The sequence below is a fragment of the Drosophila pseudoobscura genome, chromosome 2, assembly GCF_009870125.1.
Source record: "Drosophila pseudoobscura strain MV-25-SWS-2005 chromosome 2, UCI_Dpse_MV25, whole genome shotgun sequence".
In the NCBI taxonomy this organism is placed as follows: Eukaryota; Metazoa; Arthropoda; class Insecta; order Diptera; family Drosophilidae; genus Drosophila; species Drosophila pseudoobscura.
In genome coordinates this window covers 23,170,174-23,192,199 of record NC_046679.1, presented here as the reverse complement: position 1 = coordinate 23,192,199, position 22,026 = coordinate 23,170,174, and the positions used below count along the sequence as shown (strand labels likewise).

The 22,026-nt window shown below is 43.3% G+C and overlaps 2 protein-coding genes across 6 annotated transcripts in view; one reads left to right on the top strand and one right to left on the bottom strand.

Annotated features, from left to right (window-relative positions):
* mld (molting defective) overlaps positions 1 to 20,035 on the top strand; it is a 41,592-nt gene extending 21,557 nt beyond the window's left edge. For 3 of the 5 annotated variants that reach the window (XM_001359403.5, XM_033377640.1, XM_033377636.1), the window contains exons 3-7: positions 13,249 to 16,918; positions 16,985 to 17,056; positions 17,112 to 17,840; positions 18,646 to 18,789; positions 19,000 to 20,035. In XM_001359403.5, the coding sequence (XP_001359440.5) occupies positions 13,249 to 16,918; positions 16,985 to 17,056; positions 17,112 to 17,840; positions 18,646 to 18,789; positions 19,000 to 19,280 (4,896 nt within the window). In that variant the 3' untranslated portion in view covers positions 19,281 to 20,035. The remainder of the gene's footprint in view (positions 1 to 13,248; positions 16,919 to 16,984; positions 17,057 to 17,111; positions 17,841 to 18,645; positions 18,790 to 18,999) is intronic. The other 2 variants (XM_033377656.1, XM_033377650.1) reach the window with 2 other exon arrangements.
* Positions 19,961 to 21,432, bottom strand: Syx18 (syntaxin 18). The gene is made up of 2 exons (XM_001359402.5): positions 20,344 to 21,432; positions 19,961 to 20,266 (listed from the first exon to the last, which is right to left on the bottom strand). The coding sequence occupies exons 1-2, from the start codon at positions 21,337 to 21,339 to the stop codon at positions 20,078 to 20,080; spliced, it is 1,185 nt and encodes a 394-aa protein (XP_001359439.3). The 5' UTR covers positions 21,340 to 21,432; the 3' UTR covers positions 19,961 to 20,077.
* Positions 21,433 to 22,026: the final 594 nt, after the last annotated feature.

Genomic DNA, 22,026 nt, shown 5'->3' with positions numbered 1-22,026 from the left:
ATGCGGAAAAGTAAACTGCTTCACACCCCTCCTCGACTCCCGCGAAGAGTGATGAGACGCCCAAGTGGTGGGTAGAAGTGCCTGTCGGCTTGGATGAGTCCGGGAACATATAAAAATATAAACATAAACCGCTACGATGTGTGACAAGCCAAATGCTTTTCGCTCTCGCAGCTGTCTATTCCGGCAGTTGTTGAGACTACCACGAGTACCCTCTGCCGCCCCGCCCCCCGTTTAGTCGGGTTAATCAACTAAGCAAACAAGGACATTACCAGCAGCTGGGTCACAATAACACAGCCACAGCCACAGCTACAGCTACAACGGTAATCAACAGCAACAACCAGAAAATCCCGAACCGAACCCAAACCGAGAAGAACCAACCCCTCAGGAAAAGTCAGCAACACTTAACGCCTTTTGATTGTTTAATTTCTCAAATTGTTTTATGGATTTATCCCATGCCGTCTGTTGGTTTTTCGCCTGCCTGCCGTTCCGTCCGCCCCCCGTCCGTCGGACACACGCCAATGAAAAATTAATGCAGAGGGTGCCAGCCACGGTGACTGATCGGGAGGGGGGGAGAGACAGAGAGGACAGAAGAGAGAGTACGACACGCCATACACCAGGAGAACATCAAAAGCCGAGAGCTTCATTTTTCACCGCTTTTGACATTTGGCAGCCACCGAAGCAAGGAAGAGAGCGAGAGAGGTCGAAAGGGAGAGGAAGTAGCAGAGAGCACGAGCACGAGGACGAGAACGAGAACGGGAAGCCAGAGAAACAATCAGCCAACCAAAGCGCAGCACAAGCCAGACCTGACAGCGGCAGCAGCACAGACAACACACAGAAGACCGACGGGAGAGCGGGAGTGGGAGTGGGAGTGTGCGGGAGAGATGAGCAAATTGTGTGTGGATGCTGCTGCGTGATAATCCCCCACTGACATGCCGACCGACCGTCGGACGGACAGCCCTGCCTGGCCCTGCCTGGCCCTGCCCGGCCCTCCTGTGCGCATATTCCAATCAAATTAAGTAAAAAGGTTTGCTGTGCCGTCGGCAAAGCAGAGAGGAGAGCTGAGTTCCGTTTCGGTTTCCGTTAACGCTCCAGTTCCAGCTATAGGGCATTCAAATACCCTGCAAACAGAAATAATTACAACTGACCTTTGCCTAGGAAACACAGAGCAGAGCAGAGCAGAGCAGAGCAGCAGAGAAGCAGTGCTGCCGCTGCTCATATGAATTGCTGATCTCGCTCGCTAGTGTCTAGGAAGTGTCGCAACGGCAGAGCCAGGCAACGAAGCAAAAGCAGCGCCACAGCAGCAGCAGATTAGATAAGCCAGATGCCCGAATAGGGGGAATAGAGAAATACTCAGAGGCAGATGACAAAGTGCCTTACAGGGAGGAGAAAAGGGTGAGGAGCCGACTCATCTCAACGGTGGGAAAACGGTGGGGAGATCATTGGGTTCACTGATAACACAACAATTTTAAAATTAAGTTGCTAATCTAAACAAATTTTGTGTGTCTCTCGGAATGGCATTTTGAGATCGTTTTTTTTTTTGGAGCGGACCAAATTTTCCTTTTGAAATTTCCTAAAATCCATTAGATTGGACCTTCCTTGTTCTTTATTTGTTATTTTGAAGTTCCCAAAATACTATTGTTTATAATTTGTAGGAATTGGTAAAGTAAAGTACTTTTTTGAGTATCATTCTATTCAGTTTGGGGTCTTTGGAAATGTAATTCCATATACAGTTGCTTTTAAGATTACGCATTCAGTGAGAATTTGTGTTGAAAGAATTTCAACAATAAATTTCAGTTTTCAAATTCTGATTTCGTTCTGATTTGGTTCAGGGTCGATTATATACATTTTATATTCATGAATGTTAACTATTCAACAGAACTCTAATAAAAACACAACAGAATTCCATTCCACTGAATCACTTGATCCACAGTTTATTTGATGGAATTTTTACTTGATTTAAACACCCTTCAATGGGGCTTCAAACATGGTATAGTGGTTTCCAAAATTTGTATTACATTTTTCAGTACGAGTATATTTTTGTAGAGTCATTTATTTCCGTGATAACATTACTTGAATTCTTATTTTTTCATTAAATAGATCTGCGGTATGGTTTTAGTACTTTTTTAAGCACTTTTAGTATCTTTTTAGTATATGTATCTAGTGCGCTTGTACATTTTCAGTATGGTTTTTAATATTCTTCCTTATGTTTAAAGTATATTTATTTATTTTGTTGGGTGTTCATCAAATTTTTTATTCTCAAAGGTGTGTTTTCTATATTTTTAGTTTTTAATGTTTTTTTTTTATAATATTTTTTAAGTATTTGGCACGTAATTTGTTTGGTTTCAAAGATAGTTCTGCTCTTTTATATTATTCGAATAAACTTTTAAATGTTTTCTTTGTTTTTTGTTGTAAATTTGAATACATTAGGGTTTATTTCTGGTTCCGCCCCGCTTTAAATGGCTGCACTTGAGGCTGCTGCAATTCACTTGAGAATTTCCATTGATTCACTTTCCAGAGGCAGGCGTTCGTTCTCTTAATCAATATGCCCCAGGCCACTTTTACTTCATTTCATTATACCGCGCGCACACACAATTACCTTACCCCCTTCCCCACCCAGATGCGTCCGTCCCTGGCCCGAATCCCGTTGGTGGCCTGGTTTGTGTCTCGCCGGGCCGGGCCGGGCCGGCCTCCCTCTTTGTCCACTTGTCGTCCACTCTTCCGTTTCGCTGTGGCTTTTATTGCTCCGCCTATTAGCGCGCACACACAGATGCACTCGAGCAGGAACACACATACACACGCGCCCGAACACGCAGCGGCAGCACAGCTCGGTGTGCGAAAGAGACAATTTCGCACTCGGCATCCTTTCTGGTGTTTCCCTTTCGGTTCTGCGCCCGGCGTCCGCTGCAATTAAGCCAAAATTGTCAAAGCCAACAAGTTCCACAAGTGGGTTGCTTTGTTGTTGGATTATGTGCGAAAAGGCAACACATCCCACACCAGCAGCAGCACAGCAGCACACACCCCCCACAAAGTCCCGCTCGCCCCCTGTCTCTGGGTTGGCTGGCAAAATGCTCTCTGTCGCTCTCTCTCTCTGCTCTTCGCGGGCCCCTGTCTAATTTTCCGTTGTGGCGGGGGGTATGATTTATTAAGTGCCTGTTTTGGGGTCTCGCTCGCCCACACCTCTCCTTACTCCTTCTCGCTCTCTCCCTGGGGGCACCATGTTCGCTACAATTTGATTACAAATTTTCGTTGTCTCTGCAGCTGTCCGTTGTGGTTTTTTTTATGGCTCCATTAGAGTCGCAAACTGTTCCAGATGAAAAGCTCTGCTCTCGTCTCATCTCTTAATTAGTTAAACATTGCCATTGTCAAACTCTCTTAAACCTTTTCCATTGAGTGGCTGGATGCTACTGGCTGGATGTTCCATGTCCTGGTCTCTCTTCTCTGTTGACTTTTGTTTCGATTTTAATTTGCGCAGCTCTGGCAGGAGAATGGAAGGGGGGGCCCGGCTCACCGGGTGGCAAGAATTATCATCAAAAATGTAAATTTATGTTTGCATACAAGCGATTTATTATCTCTCTTACTCTCGCTCTTTTCCCTGGCTCTGGGCTGCGGCTCTATGCTCTGTCTATGGCCATCCCACTCGCTCCGTCTTTATTTATGGCTTCGGCTTTGGCTCTCCTCGCAACAGTTTACAGTTATTATTAATTTTTCTTCTTCTGCTTCATCTCCTGTACCGTCATCAATTCGAATTGCAATCTAGCCGTTGTAAAAAAAAACTGTGGGGAAAAAACAGAAAAGATTTTACGGCTTTTGGATTTGCTTTTGTGTTAATTTTCATTCCTTTTGTCATTCCGTTTTTATAACCCCTCTAAGAGACGATATACGACCATAGACCACACATAAAATAGTTTTAGCAGAAACCAGGGAAAGTATAGTCGTGTCGGCACGCAGAAGGAAACGCTTTCGAAATATCGGTGGAACTGCATACTATAAACATTTTTTTGCCAGTATTTCCATCTATTTACTAGATCATTTTAATTGCTAACTAAATATAAATATAATACTAAATAACTATAACTAAATGTATAGTCTATATACACTTATTTCCAATGCGAAGGATGTGAAAAAATTCTAGAATATGTTGCGTTAAAATTTAAAGTGCCAGCGATTAAATTACTTTACGATTACTATCAGGGAAAGGTCCATGAAGTTTAAAATTTAAAAGTCAATAAAATCAGATGACCATATAATTCTGTCTCGATATTATTTTCTAGATTTAAATATAATTTCGTTAACTTTGATGTGGAACCTATTAAAATCCGCACAGGTTAATTTTTGCAGTATTTTTTGGCAAGATAATTTTAATTAATAAAAATACATATCAATTATTTTTGGGTAAATTCAAAACCATTTTTAAGAGACATCAGTGCGCAATATTCTAAAATTACTCACACAGAAATATTGCCTCAGGTATCGCTGAAATCGGCCTTTGCATCGTTGGATCTATGCGGTATTTGTTTCGTGCGAATGGGTTGGTTTTTAGCAATTATTTTGTATAGTCAGTATCCCTTCTTTCTATCATCAACGCATCCTAGTAATATGATGCGAATGAATCTGAATGCTGTTGTTTTTTTTCCCAGAGATTCTCGCACCAAAAAATTCCAAATCTTTACTAATAGTGAAGTGAAGTTTAATAGTTTTATACCATATACCATATTGAAACGTTGGAAATTATGGAATTGAGCGGTATCAAAAGTTTCGATGGTGGAAATTGTTTCTTGCTTTCTTTCTTGTGTTGGTTTTAATTTCCTTTTCTTTTGACGCTGAGTTTTTCGAGTACTGTAATTTGTTGCACATTGAGTGCAAATTAGCACAATTTGTATGGCGTGTTTGAAGTTTCCCTACCATTTGCTTCAGTTTAGCCGCCTCCGACCGCGCCCCCTTTCTCTCGCTTGTGGGAAACTAGGAAGCGAGCGAAAGGGCACACCACTTGTACAATTTTCCTTGCCCAAGAAAGCGAATGGAGGGGCACCAGCGACAGCGCCATCCAAATCCAATCCAATCCAAGACAAATCGAGTCTGAGGGCATGCTGCCGATGGATCGGAATGATTGTTGCTTGTGTGGTGCGGGGTCTCCGGGGCGAGGGGCAGGCATTTATTGCATTTATCTTGAACTAATCATTCAATTGTGGCTCTGTTTTTCTAGGCTATTTGTCCGCTTTGGATTTCTGCAATTTCGCAAAAGACAAAAACAGAATCGATGATTGTGTCATTTACTTGCGGAACGGAGCTCCGTATCCGTCTGAAAATAGATTATGACAGCAGAACGTATCCGTCTGTCCGTCCGTCTGTCTGTCTGCATTTATCTCAGCATTTGCCAACAATTTTTAACCATTTAGGAACCGATCTCTTTGGCATTCAATGGCCCGACTGTGGCAAAAACCAAAGAATGAATAATCACAGTAATAGATCCATATATAAATATACCCTATATGGTAAATATTGAAATATCTAGTCGAATTTCAGTATTAACAGTTATCGGGTATTGATTTTATGATAATATTTGTATTAATTTTTATTAGATAAGAGAGCCTCGTGGAACTTTATTTACTTTTCCCGTTGCATAAACTGGGAAAAACTGTACCTGCCGTTAAAGCACTTTCAGCCTCAAAATGTGCTGAGTAATGGTACGGCGTAATGTTTGAGGTGGAACTTTGATGAACGAATGATAGTCGATGTTTGTCGCATTGTAACAATATTCTTTGTGCCCATTTGTTGCCTCTTTTCTTCAGAAGGATTCGAAAAATACTCTCGAAACGAGGGGGAACGTTGTGAGTTGCTGCGGACACCGCAACTCTACATTTATACCCGATACTTAGTCAGTATGGCTCTTCTCCGGCAGACGCCGCTAATATTAAACGGCACGACAAAGAGTTCGTGCGAGAGAGACAGAAAATCAGTATGAACATGTCGTCGGGCGCTGCGTAGCCAATGTAAATTGATTTGTTCCTTTTGGCTATAAAAATGATCCAATCAGAACCAGATTCAGCAATCTGATAGCAATCTGGTCATTCTCTATGATTGCGCGTTTTTAGTTTTCTGGAATCTTCAACATTGTGGATGCCACATATTTTCGTCCTTTGTGGAGGTCCCTTCCGCCTCCTGTGGGGCGAAATTTTGAAATGTATGTGTAATAGTGACATATTACAGAAGTCTGGATACAAAATGTCGTTGCTCTAGCTCTTATAATCTTTGAGCCCTAGGCGCTTATAGGGACGGACAGACAGACGGGGTTCAATCGACTCGGCTATTGATGCTGATCAAGAATATATACATACTTTATCCCTCTGGACGTTACACACCTCCATTTTCACCACAAATCTAATATATGTATGTACGCCTACACTCATTTTAAGTATCTTGATTTTTATAACATAATTATTATTCTTGATTTGTATTGAATAATTGTTATTATAATTGTTATTCTTGATTTTTATTGAATAATTGTTATTATAACTGTTATTCTTGATTATTATTGAATAATTGTTATTATAATTGTTATTCTTGATTTTTATTGAATAATTGTTATTATAACTATTATTCTTGATTTTTATTGAATAATTGTTATTATAATTGTTATTCTTGATTTTTATTGAATAATTGTTATTATAACTGTTATTCTTGATTTTTATTGAATAATTGTTATTATAACTGTTATTCTTGATTTTTTTGAATAATTGTTATTATAACTGTTATTCTTGATTTTTATTGAATAATTGTTATTATAACTATTATTCTTGATTTTTATTGAATAATTGTTATTATAACTGTTATTCTTGATTTTTTTGAATAATCGTTATTATAATTGTTATTCTTGATTTTTTTGAATAATCGTTATTATAATTGTTATTCTTGATTTTTATTGAATAATTGTTATTATAACTGTTATTTTTGATTTTTTTGAATAATTGTTATTATAATTGTTATTCTTGATTTTTATTGAATAATTGTTATTATAACTATTATTCTTGATTTTTATTGAATAATTGTTATTATAATTGTTATTCTTGATTTTTATTGAATAATTGTTATTATAACTGTTATTCTTGATTTTTATTGAATAATTGTTATTATAACTGTTATTCTTGATTTTTTTGAATAATTGTTATTATAACTGTTATTCTTGATTTTTTTGAATAATCGTTATTATAATTGTTATTCTTGATTTTTTTGAATAATCGTTATTATAATTGTTATTCTTGATTTTTTTGAATAATCGTTATTATAACTGTTATTCTTGATTTTTTTGAATAATCGTTATTATAATTGTTATTCTTGATTTTTTTGAATAATCGTTATTATAATTGTTATTCTTGATTTTTATTGAATAATTGTTATTATAACTGTTATTCTTGATTTTTATTGAATAATTGTTATTATAACTGTTATTCTTGATTTTTTTGAATAATTTTTATTATAACTGTTATTCTTGATTTTTTTGAATAATTGTTATTATAACTGTTATTCTTGATTTTTTTGAATAATCGTTTGTATAATTGTTATTCTTGATTTTTTTGAATAATCGTTATTATAATTGTTATTCTTGATTTTTTTGAATAATCGTTATTATAATTGTTATTCTTGATTTTTATTGAATAATTGTTATTATAATTGTTATTCTTGATTTTTATTGAATAATTGTTATTATAACTGTTATTCTTGATTTTTTTGAATAATTGTTATTATAATTGTTATTCTTGATTTTTATTGAATAATTGTTATTATAACTGTTATTCTTGATTTTTATTGAATAATTGTTATTATAATTGTTATTCTGGATTTTTATTGAATAATTGTTATTATAACTGTTATTCTTGATTTTTTTGAATAATCGTTATTATAATTGTTATTCTTGATTTTTATTGAATAATTGTTATTATAACTGTTATTCTTGATTTTTTTGAATAATTGTTATTATAATTGTTATTCTTGATTTTTTTGAATAATCGTTATTATAATTGTTATTCTTGATTTTCATTGAATAATTGTTATTATAATTGTTATTCTTGATTTTTATTGAATAATTGTTATTATAACTGTTATTCTTGATTTTTTTGAATAATTGTTATTATAATTGTTATTCTTGATTTTTATTGAATAATTGTTATTATAACTGTTATTCTTGATTTTTTTGAATAATTGTTATTTTTGATTTTTTTGAATAATTGTTATTATAACTGTTATTCTTGATTTTTTTGAATAATTGTTATTATAATTGTTATTCTTGATTTTTTTGAATAATCGTTATTATAATTGTTATTCTTGATTTTTATTGAATAATTGTTATTATAACTGTTATTCTTGATTTTTTTGAATAATTATTATAATTGTTATTCTTGATTTTTTTGAATAATTGTTATTATAACTATTATTCTTGATTTTTTTGAATAATCGTTATTATAATTGTTACTCTTGATTTTTATTGAATAATTGTTATTATAATTGTTATTCTTGATTTTTATTGAATAATTGTTATTATAATTGTTATTCTTGATTTTTTTGAATAATTGTTATTATAATTGTTATTCTTGATTTTTATTGAATAATTGTTATTATAACTGTTATTCTTGATTTTTTTGAATAATTGTTATTTTTGATTTTTTTGAATAATTGTTATTATAATTGTTATTCTTGATTTTTATTGAATAATTGTTATTATAATTGTTATTCTTGATTTTTATTGAATAATTGTTATTATAATTGTTATTCTTGATTTTTTTGAATAATTGTTATTATAATTGTTATTCTTGATTTTTATTGAATAATTGTTATTATAACTGTTATTCTTGATTTTTTTGAATAATTGTTATTTTTGATTTTTTTGAATAATTGTTATTATAATTGTTATTCTTGATTTTTATTGAATAATTGTTATTATAACTGTTATTTTTGATTTTTTTGAATAATTGTTATTATAATTGTTATTCTTGATTTTTATTGAATAATTGTTATTATAACTATTATTCTTGATTTTTTTGAATAATTGTTATTATAATTGTTATTCTTGATTTTTATTGAATAATTGTTATTATAACTGTTATTTTTTATTTTTTTGAATAATTGTTATTATAATTGTTATTTTTGATTTTTTTGAATAATTGTTATTATAATTGTGCGTGCGAAAGAGACAGAAAATCAGTCTGAGCGTGACGTCACGCGCTGCGTAGCCACTGCACATTGATTTGTTTCCTTTGGCTATAAAAATGATCCGATCTGATCCAGATTCAGCAACCTGATAGATATGGTCATTATTTATGATTCTGCGTTTTTAGTTTTCTCGAATGTGCAATATTGTGGATGCAACAGATTTTCGTCCTTTGTGGGGGCGGAAGGGGGTGGGGCGAAATTTTGAGATATACGTTTTATAGTGAGATCTAACAGGAGTACGGACACAAAATTTGGTTACTCTAGCCTTAATACTCTCTGAGATTTGTGAATATCCCCAGATTTGCATCCTTTGCGGGGGCGGAAGGGGGTGTGGCGAAATTTTGAAACAAACTCGTCTCGGTCTGATTTATTAGGAGTGTGGATACCAAATTTGGTTGGTCTAGCTTTTATAGTCTCTGAGATCTAGGCGCTAATGTTTTACTCTAAGCAAAGCCGCCTATGCTACGTGTGTGTTAGAGAGAGACAGGGCGAGAAAAAATGAAATTGTTTTCTTGATGCTGGCTATAATAATAATACGATCCAATTCAGATTCCGCAGTCTAAAAGATATGGTCATTCTCTACGATTCTGCGTTTTTGGTTTTATCGTATCTTTAAAAATGTGGATGCCACAGATTTTCGTCCTTTGTGGGGGCGGAAGTGGGGGGGGGGGGGGGGCGAAGTTTTGAAATATTTTTGGAGCAGTGACATATCACAGAAGTCTGGATCCAAAACATCGTTGCTCTAGCTCTTATAGTCTTTGAGCATTAGGCGCTGAAGGGGACGGACAGACGGACGGGGTTCAATCGACTCGGCTATTGATGCTGATCAAGAATATATATACTTTATGGGGTCGGAAACGATTCCTTCTGGACGTTACACACATCCACTTTTACCACAAATCTAATATACCACAATACTCATTTTGAGTATAGGGTATAAAAACCCGCTAGGTATGGGCTTGCATCCGTTTTGTCGTATCCAAAAGTCACTCGTCGAAAATGACAGCTCGTCCATCGCTCTTCTATTTCAAAGAACAGCAGATTTCTTGGGTATTTGTTCAAAGTTCAATGTTCAAAAACCAGAAGAAGGATTGCCAATTTGGTTTTTTTTTTGCGGAGTAGATCTCTTTGGTGCCTTTGTACTCAGTCATTCGATCTCATATTTCTATTACTTGTATACAATTATTATTTTGCTGTCAATGGCAAAAAGTGTAAAAATTTCCGACCGCCATTGGGTACTTTTTCCCCATCGCGGTATTTACAATAAATATTTATATATATTTTCTGGGTATTTTTTTTTTTTACTTATGACTAATTGAGAAATGTATTACGTTTCGAGACGAGATCTCAGCCGCTAATTAAGATGTTTTATTGGTGATAATCAATCAATTTGTATTCGTTTTTGACATTACAAAACACACAAATCTGTTGCATCCTTCTATCGGGGATTCTAGTTCTGGGTCTTTCTTTTTGTGTGTGTTTTGTTTTGTTTGCTTTTCGGTGCAGATTCTCGTTCGTTCGATTCGCTCCGCTTTCCCCCGTCGTTTTCTTCCGTTACTTGGTGGTGCGGTGGGCGGCCTCTGGGTGCGCGCTAGGTGCTCGCTCCCTCGATTGTTATTTTTATTAGATACGGCGACGCGATGCAAGTTTATTTATTTATTTATTTATTTCAGTGTATTCAGCGCATTTGCGTCTATTTTTATGCGCCTGGTCCACTCGAGCAGCGAACACAGTTACACAGGCAACAGACACCGCTCCACCTCCCCCTCCCCCTCCCCCCTCCTTCGACGCACACTCTCGCGGACAGATGAACGCAGCGCAACGCAACCGGACGGCATTTACTTCAATTGTCATTTACACTTGACGACGTCTCTGACGGCAGTCGGCCGTCGGCAGTAGTCCGTTTCGTCGGGCCGATGGGTTTCGGTGGGTCGCGGTGAAGGGTTTCTTCTCTGCTCTCCTCTCTCTCTCCCCCCTCTCTCATTGCCAGACCGAGGCTCGAGGCTCTGATCTTTCTTGAATTTTTGTTTTTGTTTTGGCCAGGCAGCAGCCAGCCCTCTCATCAGTTATGCATTGTCGGCAGCTTGTGCATTCGAAATCGTTCAAATTTCCGTCCCTGCCGGCTCCCTGGCGATCTTTCGCCGAGCTGTGCATAAATTTCTGGGGGTCTCGTCTCTTGTGGTGCTGTGCGGTGGAAGGCTTTATGTCATTTTCGGAACTGTATTTGCATTACCATAGCCTAAGCATATCCCCCTACCCCCCCACCCCCTAACCCACACTACTATGTTTACCCAATGATCGCCAACCAAATCACGTTGCCAGCTTTTTTTCCGCTCCGCTTTTATTTCTTTAGTTTTTTATTTTTTTTGTTGCTTCTCGAAAATTGTATCAGCATTCTCCACCTTTTCTTTTGTTTGCTTTTCTTTCGTTCTGTGTGCGCTCGCCTTTCACCTTACCCAAGCAATTTGTTGTCTACTATTTGCGAAAGAGATCTTGAACTTGTGATTTGATTTGTTATGCTCTTTCTTTTCAATCCCCCTCATACCTTTCTGCCGCTAGAAAGAGCGGTAATACTCTCACTCATAATCATAGCCATATGACATTCACTTTTACTACTTGTCTGGGGATAAATGAACTGCTTGCAGGCCGGCAAGAATTGCTCTCACTCCATACCCGTATGTCATTCAGTTTACTGTTTTCTTCTGAGGAATATTCTACTGGGGAACAGGGGAATTTATTATCCATACTGGGAGTCTCTGTAATACTCATACCCACATGATTCACTTTACTGCTTCTTTGCCTGTCTCTGTTAAAGATAACCGTTTCCTGCATTTGAAAATTGTTTACACTGCTTGCTTCCGTTTCAAAGCCAAGAACTGCCTCCCACTTGAATAAAACAGTGTCCAGCATATCCGTTCTGACCTTTCTTGATCTCCTAAAATCCATAATTCAAATACAATTTAAAACAATTGATCTACAATATGTATATAGTAGTGTATTGAGTTGTTTCAATGCCCTCAAGCCACTCAAACAAAAAACGAAAGACACGAGAAGGCCGTATAAATATTCAACAAAATATCAATCAGGATCCCCAGGCATTTGAAATTTTAATTGAAATCATTTCATTACGGTCAGGTCTTCAGTCTTTTTCTTCAAAGGTACAATATACTCGTATGTATTTTGGTTTTTGTGTTGTTATTGTTTTATGCCGAACATTCGTGTCTGGTTTGGCTCTTTTTGTGGCATGCCTCAGCCTCCGTCTCTTTATTGAAGTCGTTCATTTGGAAAACAAAGCAAATTATTTGCTCCAAATCACAACACAACGGAAAACGAAGGTGCCGACGGCCCCCCCAGCACGGCCATCACCGCCAGAGTTTGTTGGCATTCCAATGGGGGCACCAGCCTGTGCTGTGGTGTGCCGCCTTCCACCTGCCACCAGCAGCCTTCCTCCATTGGATTGTCTGACCAACTGGCCATAACCCATTCGCATTCCAATTCGCTCGTTAGGCTGCTACTTACTTCTGTTATTAATAGGCAAATTGTTTAACAATTTCAATGCCAGTTAATTGATTCGTGGTTTCAACGAAAGCGAAGAAACTGAAAAGAAAGGAATCGCCCTGCCCTTTGGCCAAGCGTTCGATTGCCTCCATTCACCCCAATAGTCATTAACTACTTGTGACTGTCTCTATTGTGCACTAAGTAGAGGGCTTAGCACTCATCAACACTGATAATACAGATACTCCACACGTGCCAGCAGATTAAAGCACACTTTTGGAATTGGGGACAGCAGAAAATAACAACTATGGACTTTCACTCGTTCCCAGCCTCGATTTGAGCTAAATCATGCACACGACATGTAGTTTGGTTTTGCATTCTCCGTCTCTTTTCGCTTGTGGGTCTGTGAAATGTCAGAAATAGGAGTAATGGTTGCAAGGAAGTGATCGAGGCTTTGGGATCAATGAACAATCATCTTTAAGCGAAATTTAACATCTAAAAGCTGTGATATCTAATAAATGATTCGTTCCTTTCCCTCTTTCCACACAGGTCAGCCGCGACGATGGACTGCCGCAGGAGATCTGCCGCCAGTGCATGGCCCAGTTCCTGATGGTGGCCAAATTTCGAAGGAAATGCGTGCGGATGCAGCAGCGCCTGCAGGACTACGCCCAGGAGATATCCGACCGGCAGGCCGCCAGACAGGCCAAGCGAAAACAGAAGCAGCAACAAAGGCAAGCACAGCAGCATGAGCAGACCAGGGAAGAGGAGGCGAAGGATATGGACACGGATGCGAATTCGTCGGACTACATGCATTTGCCGGAGTCACAGATGGAGCGGAAGCGTCGCATCATCTCTGAATCGGAGGGTGAATCCCTATCCCCCCGATCGTCGCGGCCCAAAATCGTAAAGACGGAGCAGCCCGCCCCGGAGGAGGTCCTGCCTCCGCCCAAGGAGCGTCGCCTGCAGCTGAGACTGCGCAGAATGCGGACACAGTCCGCGGGAACCCCGGAAGTGGCTACCAATGCAAATGTGAATGCCATTCCCGATCCAGTGGAACGACCAGCGACCCACGCTGATCCCAGCAGCATGCCCTGGAAGACAAAGGCTGCGAGGAAGCAGCTGTCCGAGTCGTGGTCCAGCTACTCGCCGGCCCCCTCCTCGGAGATTGAGGGCCGAAGGAGCACCAGCAGTGAGGCGGCCACAGAGCATCTGAGCGATCTGTCGGTGGGGCCACTCTGCGGCTTCGAGAGCGACAGCAGTCCTTCCTCCACCTCAGCGCCATCGATCCTCAAGTTCCCCCGACGATCGCCCACAGCGGTGCCCGCACTGCGACGTGGCCGTCGACCCCGGAGTTCGCCCGTTTACTTGCCCGTCAAGCGGCAGCGGCGATCCGTGGGCAATAAGTCGATGGGGAAGGAACTGCTCCATCAGATTGGAGCTGAGTCCGGTCCGGAGCAGAGCACAAAGTCTGATGAGGAAATCTCCGGCCAAGATCCAATGGAACAGCAGCCCGAAATTGATGAGAACTGTCCAACTCCGCTGCGTCTAGTGGAAGCGTCTTCCTCCTGCGGCGAGGCGAGCGACATCAGTACTTCAGATGCGGATGCAGATGCGGACGTGGCAGGAGAATCATCCTACGCGGAGGTCGTAAAAGAACTCCAAGGCAGGGATGAAACCAGCGGCGATGAAGGGATTCGGGAGAACACTGTATCGGCCGTATCGATCAAGGAGTTGTCGTCATCGAGTGATGCCTCGGACGAGAGCACCCTAAAAAATGAGGAGGAGACTCCGTCCAATCAACAGATTGAAGGAGAACCAAAGTTGAATGGAGCCGTCACGGCCAGTCCAGCTTCGATGGAAGTTCAGTCGAAGGAACTGACCTCGTCCACAGAGGTCACAGCCCCGGCCACGGCTACTGCCACAGCCACAGTCAGTGAGGAGGAGCAGGAATCTCCGGATGGAGCAGGACAGTTCGAGCAGCCAGAGATCATTGTTAGCATACCCCTCGAGGCACTCAACGAGGATCTGCAGCGCAGACTGTGCGTGGACCAGGAGCAGGACAACGACGAGGAGGAGGAGGAGGAGGACAAGGATCCGGAGAAGAAGGAGCAGCAGGACCCTGACCACCCCGACGACGTCAACAACAATGCCAACGATGAGAATTTTTGCCAGAGTGCTACAGCAGATAGCTTCAATTCTGCTGTGGCACTCCAAACAAACGAAATTGAAGCAAACGCAGGCCGCCCCCCCGATGGGGCGCCACTGCCACCACCAGCAGCGGATGGGGACGAGGACTCGCTCTCGTCCTCGGATGAGCTGCCAGTGGTACGGACTGGACCCACGCCCATGGACTTTCTGGCCGAATTCGAGAAGCATTGCGAGAAGGGTCTCGAGCAGATCGGGGCCACGACACCGGCCCCATCGCCGCCGCCCACGCCCAGAGCCGAGCCCCTGCCGCTGGCCCTCAACGACCTGGAGGCCAAGCAGCAGCTCGAGGTGGAGATGAACGACGTGGAGACCACGCTGAACGGCATCCTCAACGAGATGCAGGACCAGCACATGTACACACCGACCTGTCCGCACATCGACGAGTTCCTCACCCCCGCCGACTATGCCTCCCTCAGCGACCCCGAGCCCGAGCCCGAGCAGGAGCAGGAGTCCTCCCGCGACTGCAGCCCTGTGGCAGTGGCAGTGGCAGCCACGGAGGATAACGTATCGCCGCTGCGGGAGAAACCAGGGGCCAGGCAGCAGGAGGATCTCTTCGATAACAGCAACTTCAGCAACGAACTGATTGGCTTCCAGAATGACATACCCTGCTTTGAGAACATCGAGGCCTCGCCAGAGCCCGACCAGAGTCTGCATCTGGAGCTGACGCAGTTCCTCAACGAACTGCAGCCTCAGCAGGGACCACAGACAACGCAGGTGTCGCCTGGGGCCCAGGTGCAGGTGCAGGTTGCGGCCCCTCAGGTCGAGGCAGTCGCAGTCGCAGTCCCCCCTAAGGTGCAGCATCTGGTGGAGCCGCCTCTGGTCGAGCAACAGCCTCAGGCGGAGCCTCAGGTGGAGCCTCGGGTTCAGGTGCAGGTGCAGCAACCACCTCTAGAGCATATTCATGTCCGTCAGCAGCCAACAGTCGCAAAAGCTCTGGAGCAGTCTCAGCTGGTCCAGGTGCCCCAGGTGCATCACCAGGAGACGACAACGACCGTTTCCTACGAGCAGATCTATCACCATCATCACCAGCAGTCGGCCAGCAAGCTGCAACTGATGCCAGCTCCCATCGATCCGCAGCAGCAGCAGCAGCAGCAGCAGCAATGGCAGCAGTATCAGTCCCAGGAGCAGCAGCAGCACACGACACATCTGCAGTGGTCAGCAGTGGGCGGACTGGAGGCCATCAAGGGCAGCTTTGGTCCATCGGAAAGCACCACAACGTACTACATCAGTGCCGGGGATCTCTACCAGCACCAGCAGCAGGCTGCGCCACTGGAAACCACCTACACGATGCTAGATCCCAACGAGAACTACATGCTCGAGCAGGCCACCCATCAGCAGCAGCAGCAGCTGCAGCAGATCCATCATCAGCAACAGCAACAGCAGGCGCAGCAGCACCAGCAGCAGCAGCAACAGCAGCCCATCATGATACTGATCCAGCAGCCGGAGCTGCAGCAGCCAGTGGCCTCGGCCAGTAATCCCCAGCAGGCGCCGATGCATTTCTACGGGGCGCCCATCAGCAACGAGTTGCACCATCTCCAGCAACAGCAGCAGCATCAACAGCAGCAGCAGCATCAAGTACAAAATCAGTCAGTATTAGCAGCAGCCTCTCCAATGCCTGCCACCACGCCCAAGGGCCGTGCAGTGTCGCTCAAGTGCCGCTTCTGCCAGAACGGACCGAGGTTCTCCAACAGCCTGGAGTACAGTCGTCACATCATCGAGCTGCATCCGGCGGTGGCGCCATTCAACTGCCCGCACTGTCCGCTGGCGTTTGCGGCGCGCAGCAAGCGCTCGCAGCACATCCTCAACCAGCACGTGGTGCAGCAGTACCAGTGCGGCCAGTGCTCGCAGGTGTTTCCCGCCCAGCGAGCCCTGGACTTGCACATCCAGCGCTTCCACATGCAGATCACCAGCAACACGGGCGGCGCAGAGAAGGGCGCAGGTGTGCGCGTGGAGGAGGTTCAACTGCAGATCAGCAACGAGCACCAACAGCAGCACTCACCGCATCCAAAAGGTGAGCCCTACTTGAACCCATTCCAAGGGAGAATCCCCACTAATGTTCCCCTCTATCCTCCTGTAGCTCTCGAGCTGCACGGCAACACGCCACGACGACGCAGGCAGCGCATTCTCTGCTGTCCGGACTGCGAGGACTGTAAGTGGAAGCCCGATTTATAGAGAATTCCCATCTAAATACCGCTTTTTTGCAGGCACCTCTGGCCACAGTCACGGCCATGGACAGGGACAGTACGAGGAGCTGCAGACCAATCTGCAGGCACCGCCAACGGCCCTAACGCCGCCCTCGACGATCATGTCGGTGCCGTCGCCGCAGCCCCTGACGAGCACACACCAGCACATAACCCTGCCCTCGCCAGAGCAGTCGGAGCCGGACTCCACCACGACGCTGCGGCAGTTCCGCAAACGAGGCGTCATTGTGGGGCCGCAATCTGCGGGGGCCTTCAGCCAGTCGCTGCAGTTGGCCACTCCCGTGGCCTCGCCCTCACCCTCGCCCTCGTCGTCGCCGTCCTCGTCCACGATAGACTCGGCTCCAAACACGCCCGCCTCCGCCTCCGTGCAGGTCAGTGAACTGCGGACCAGCCACCAGTGCCTGTACTGCGAGGAGCGGTTCACCAACGACATTGCCCTGCGGAAGCACCACCTGCTGGCCCACGGGGCCCAGACCTCGATGCCCTTCGTGTGCACCATCTGCAAGCGGGGCTATCGGATGCGGACGGCCCTGCACCGGCACATGGAGTCGCACGATGTGGAGGGCAGGCCGTACGAGTGCAACCTGTGCCATGTGCGGTTCCCGCGACCCTCGCAGCTGACGCTGCACAAGATCACCGTCCATCTGCTGTCGAAGCCGCACACCTGCGACGAGTGTGGCAAACAATTTGGTACGGAGAGCGCCCTAAAGACGCACGTTAAGTTTCACGGTGGTAAGTTTTTGGGTGCTCGCACGCATGCGGATGCGGTGGCCTAACATACTAAGGGAATGGGTGGTATCCGGGAGCGGCAGCTAGTTGCTTGTAGTCCTAGTCCTAGTCCTAGTCCTAGTCCTAGTCCTAGTCCTAGTCTCAACTAATCTTATGTTCTGTCGTAGTGATTGTCTTTGTGCAACCGTAACCCTTTACTAATCCCCACCAAAACGTTATCGTTGAAACAGTGTATTCCACCGTGGTCGTATGTTCCAAAGGTAAAGCCACTCTCGACCTCTGATCCTTGTTCGATTCGTTTCATTCCCGAACTGAATCGAACAACGAATCCATTATTTCTTGGCATGAACTAACCCCCAACCCAGCAAATGCTTGCCAACAATTGTGTGCACCTACAAAACGTATTTAAAATCGAAATATTAAGTAAAACATCCACTCGTAGTTGTATCTTTGTAACACGGACATGGAAGAAGCTCCAATAAGAACTTTTGTAGAACTAACATGGCCTAGATCCTACGGGAAATGAATCCCATGTTGGGATCTTTCATGACAGCACCCAAGTATCACTATATCGCGGCACGTGTGCTTCAACCTTTGAGAAGTTACTCCGCAAATGTTACGCACTTTACATAAATAACAAATTACATATCTCAGTGTGTTCGTTTGTACTGAGTGTTCCTCCAACCTCCGTTGTGCCGTGTTCACGATGTCCCAATCATTACCGAGTGTTCCCACTCGATCTGCACCAAGTTCCCATCGATTTCCAATTACTATGTGCAGAAGGCCACCAATTAATTGTCTATTCCAGAGCTCGGTTACCAGTGCGACGAGTGCGATCAGGCATTCGAGTATCTCAGAGATTTGCGCAAGCACCGGCGCACCCACAACAGCGAACTGTTTTACAAGTGCGAGTTCTGTCCACGCTCCTTCTTGCATTTCATGGGCTTCCGCGGTAAAGACTCTCTCATTTATAAGAAGCAAAAAACCAACATTCTGTTGGCACTAGTCCTAGATATAATAGTAGTAGTAGTATCCTTGGCACGCTTAGAATGCTTTACTGCCTTCCTGCATGGCCTAGCCCTAAGACGCACCTATAAACCATTTAATCGCTGACGAATTAGACAAGCCACTAATTGATTTTTGCTACACTTCCAATCACTAGCTCACATGAACTCCCATCTGCCGCTTGGAGTGTTCCTGAACGAGGAGACCGCCCTGAAGTCGGCGTCCAACTGCAGCACCACCACCATCATCAGCAGCGTCCGCAATGACAAGTCCAGCGAGAACCCAGCCACACCCATCATGGAGGAGACACCGCTGACCCCGATGAGCAATATCAATAACAATTCAGACGAATGCTGCCCGATCTCCAATTCGGCGGAGAGCAGTGGTTTGGCTGGACGTAGTCTTCCTAGCCTAGATTCGATTGCCACAACGCCATAACCCACGTGGCCGAATTATTATTTAGTTTTCAATAATTGCGTTTATTACAATTACCAACAACCAAGCCACGTTACAGCGGCGCCATCCTACTACTATTGCTACTTTTAGTGGCTCTAGCGAATAGCTTCCATTGGAGTCAAACTTAAGAGTCCTTAAGCCCAGACCAGACAGGACCAGACCAGCCCAACCAACCAGCAGACTGCATCGAATGCAATCCATAATTGCACATAAAAAACCTAGAGACTAAGCAATGAATACACTCCCCCAAACACACACGGAGAACACACACAACACTCCGTAACAATCGACAGGTTACACATAAATAGATGTTAAGTTAGGTAGAAATTAGACGTTTAGACGTTCATGCAATGAATATCAGCCGAGGTCAATGAAACGGACTCTGCATTCTAGGAATAAGCCTTATGCATAGTCTGAGTTAATGTTTCCACGTAGTAGAACCACGTATTCCTTTATATAGAGAAGCCACTAATTAAACGAACAAATTACTTCATTAGACTGTAAGACCCTAGGAATAGAGGATCATAAAAGAAACGACCCCCGCCACCCCCACTTAAACCCTTAAGCGTGTAACCTTAAGCCTAAGAGTTCGATTTCAGCTCAAATCTATTTTAATTCCAAGTTGTTTGACATCGTTTCATTGAAGAAACCAAGCAATTGAATCACACACTTTCATTTCTCCTTTTATTTATAAACTATACAATAAACGAATTATGTCGATTAGTACGATCCAACGATTAAATAAAACGTGTTTTACTGCGGCTCTCCTCAGGCCTGTCCTAGTCGTAGTACCAGTCCAGGAACAGCAAGGAGAACGACATAACAATCAAAAAGAACAGGAAATAGACACGAACGGAGGCGTTTCGTTGGGTTGCCTGGCGGATCTGCTCGTTGGCATCTTTGACGTTCTCCGTGCTGCCCACAACGGCACTGACGATCCGATCGATGTTGTGCTGCTGCATGGCGACCTGAAAGTGCATTGCATTAAGTGTTAGATAAGATCTGAGACAGTATTCTGTATCTTCTGTGGAGTGAATCGACATACTTTCTCGGTAAAAATATCCTGCAGCTGGGCTATGTCCACCACATTCTTCCCAATCTGCTCTACCTCCTCGGAGAGCCCTTGCAGGAAATTATATATGTGGACATTCTCAGCCTCAAACAGCTGTACATCCTCCGCGCTCAGGGAATCCTCCTCGTCACCCAGCTCCTGTGCGGACTTGTGAATATCCTCATCCAGTGCCACCTTGGCCGAAGAGTCGTTTAGCGCACCCTTCTTGTCCTTGCTGTGCTTTCGCGTTCGTGACTTGTGTCGCGTTGACCGAGGTGCACTGCTCTCCAGCTGTCCATCATTATCATTCACATTCTCATCTTCGTCGTCATCCCATTCGCCCCACCCATCGGTGTTCCAATCGTTGTCGCCGGAGTCGTTGGGATCGTCCGACGGCGACGCCTCATTGCTTTCGGCACTGCCATTGCTAAGCTGGCGCTTACCGATCTTAGCACTTTGTCCGCCCGCTGGACGGACGGGTATCTTCTTTTTGTCTGCCGCCAGCTTGAGCAGTCTGTATGTCTCTAGTTCATGCTGGACACGGTACTTTTTCTGATCCAGATATATCTGCTCCACGCCGTGCAGATAGCTCACCAACAAGTCGAGCACGGCCTCGATGTGCTGCTGCTCCTGGGGCTTCCGCTTCACACTCTTCCATTCGATACGCATCTTGGCCAGAAGCTGCGTGTAGACTGCAACGAATTTCTCCGATTCCCGATCGATTAAATTGCGTTGGGCATCTGTCATGTGCGCCGCACTCTTCAGGTGCTGGCCAATCCTCATGTAGGCAGTGCGATTCTCTATGAGAAGATTGCGCAGATCTGTGATCTTGTTGCACACCTTTTTGGCCTCAATGGCGAAGTCATCCCGGGGTCCAGTAGGCTTCGGTGGTCCTGCCGTGGGCTTGCCTTTGCCGGACGAAGCCAGCTCAGTCTTACGCTGCAGGCGCACCGCCATGACACTCGCCTTAAAGTGCTGGGTTATGTCCATCCTATTTGCTAACTTTTTAATTTATTTAAAATTCCACATCATCACTGCAAATTGTAAACAGATAAATATACGGTCCGACCCTCAGACAAATGCCAAAATATACCGTCACACTTTAAAAATATACCGTAAATATACTGACCAACTCAAGTTCTATTACACATATTCCTCGTTTTTGAAATTCCATTGAATAATGCTGACTAGCTAAAACCTTTATCCCAGCCCACCTAATTTTAGGCCGTTGATGAATTAATTTTCTTCAAGATTGGTTACTTTTTAGTCCTTGCTTTTATTGTATTTTGACTAAAACAAGGCCTAAACAACAAAAAAAATAGTCGCAATGTTGCTGGTATTTGAAGACATGATGCGGGCATAGGCCTTCGTATACCCTAATTTATACGAAGTAACAACGTAATTTATAATGACCTTTTCTCAAATTGACATGTTATAGACATGTATATTATTAGTATCTTGTATATATTTATCTCGATCCTGATACCTACGGAGCATGACAAATCTCTGAGACTCCCTTTTATTAGATTGTGTCTGAAAAAATGTTCAATTAACACCACTAACCGCCAGTTCATACATTTCACAAACGAAATATCTTGATTAGATCCCAGGGTCTTCGGTTCTGGCGTTCAGCTACCTCCGCGTTAAAACTATAATTGGATTCTATCGAATCGCCTA

Bases quoted from the DNA above. Each gene is read 5' to 3' on its own strand.
- Syx18 (XM_001359402.5), bottom strand. From the start codon at position 21,339: ATGGACATAACCCAGCACTTTAAGGCGAGTGTCATGGCGGTGCGCCTG. The intron at 20,267-20,343 runs GTATGTCGATTC...ATGCACTTTCAG, and splicing joins AGGATATTTTTACCGAGAAA to GTCGCCATGCAGCAGCACAA.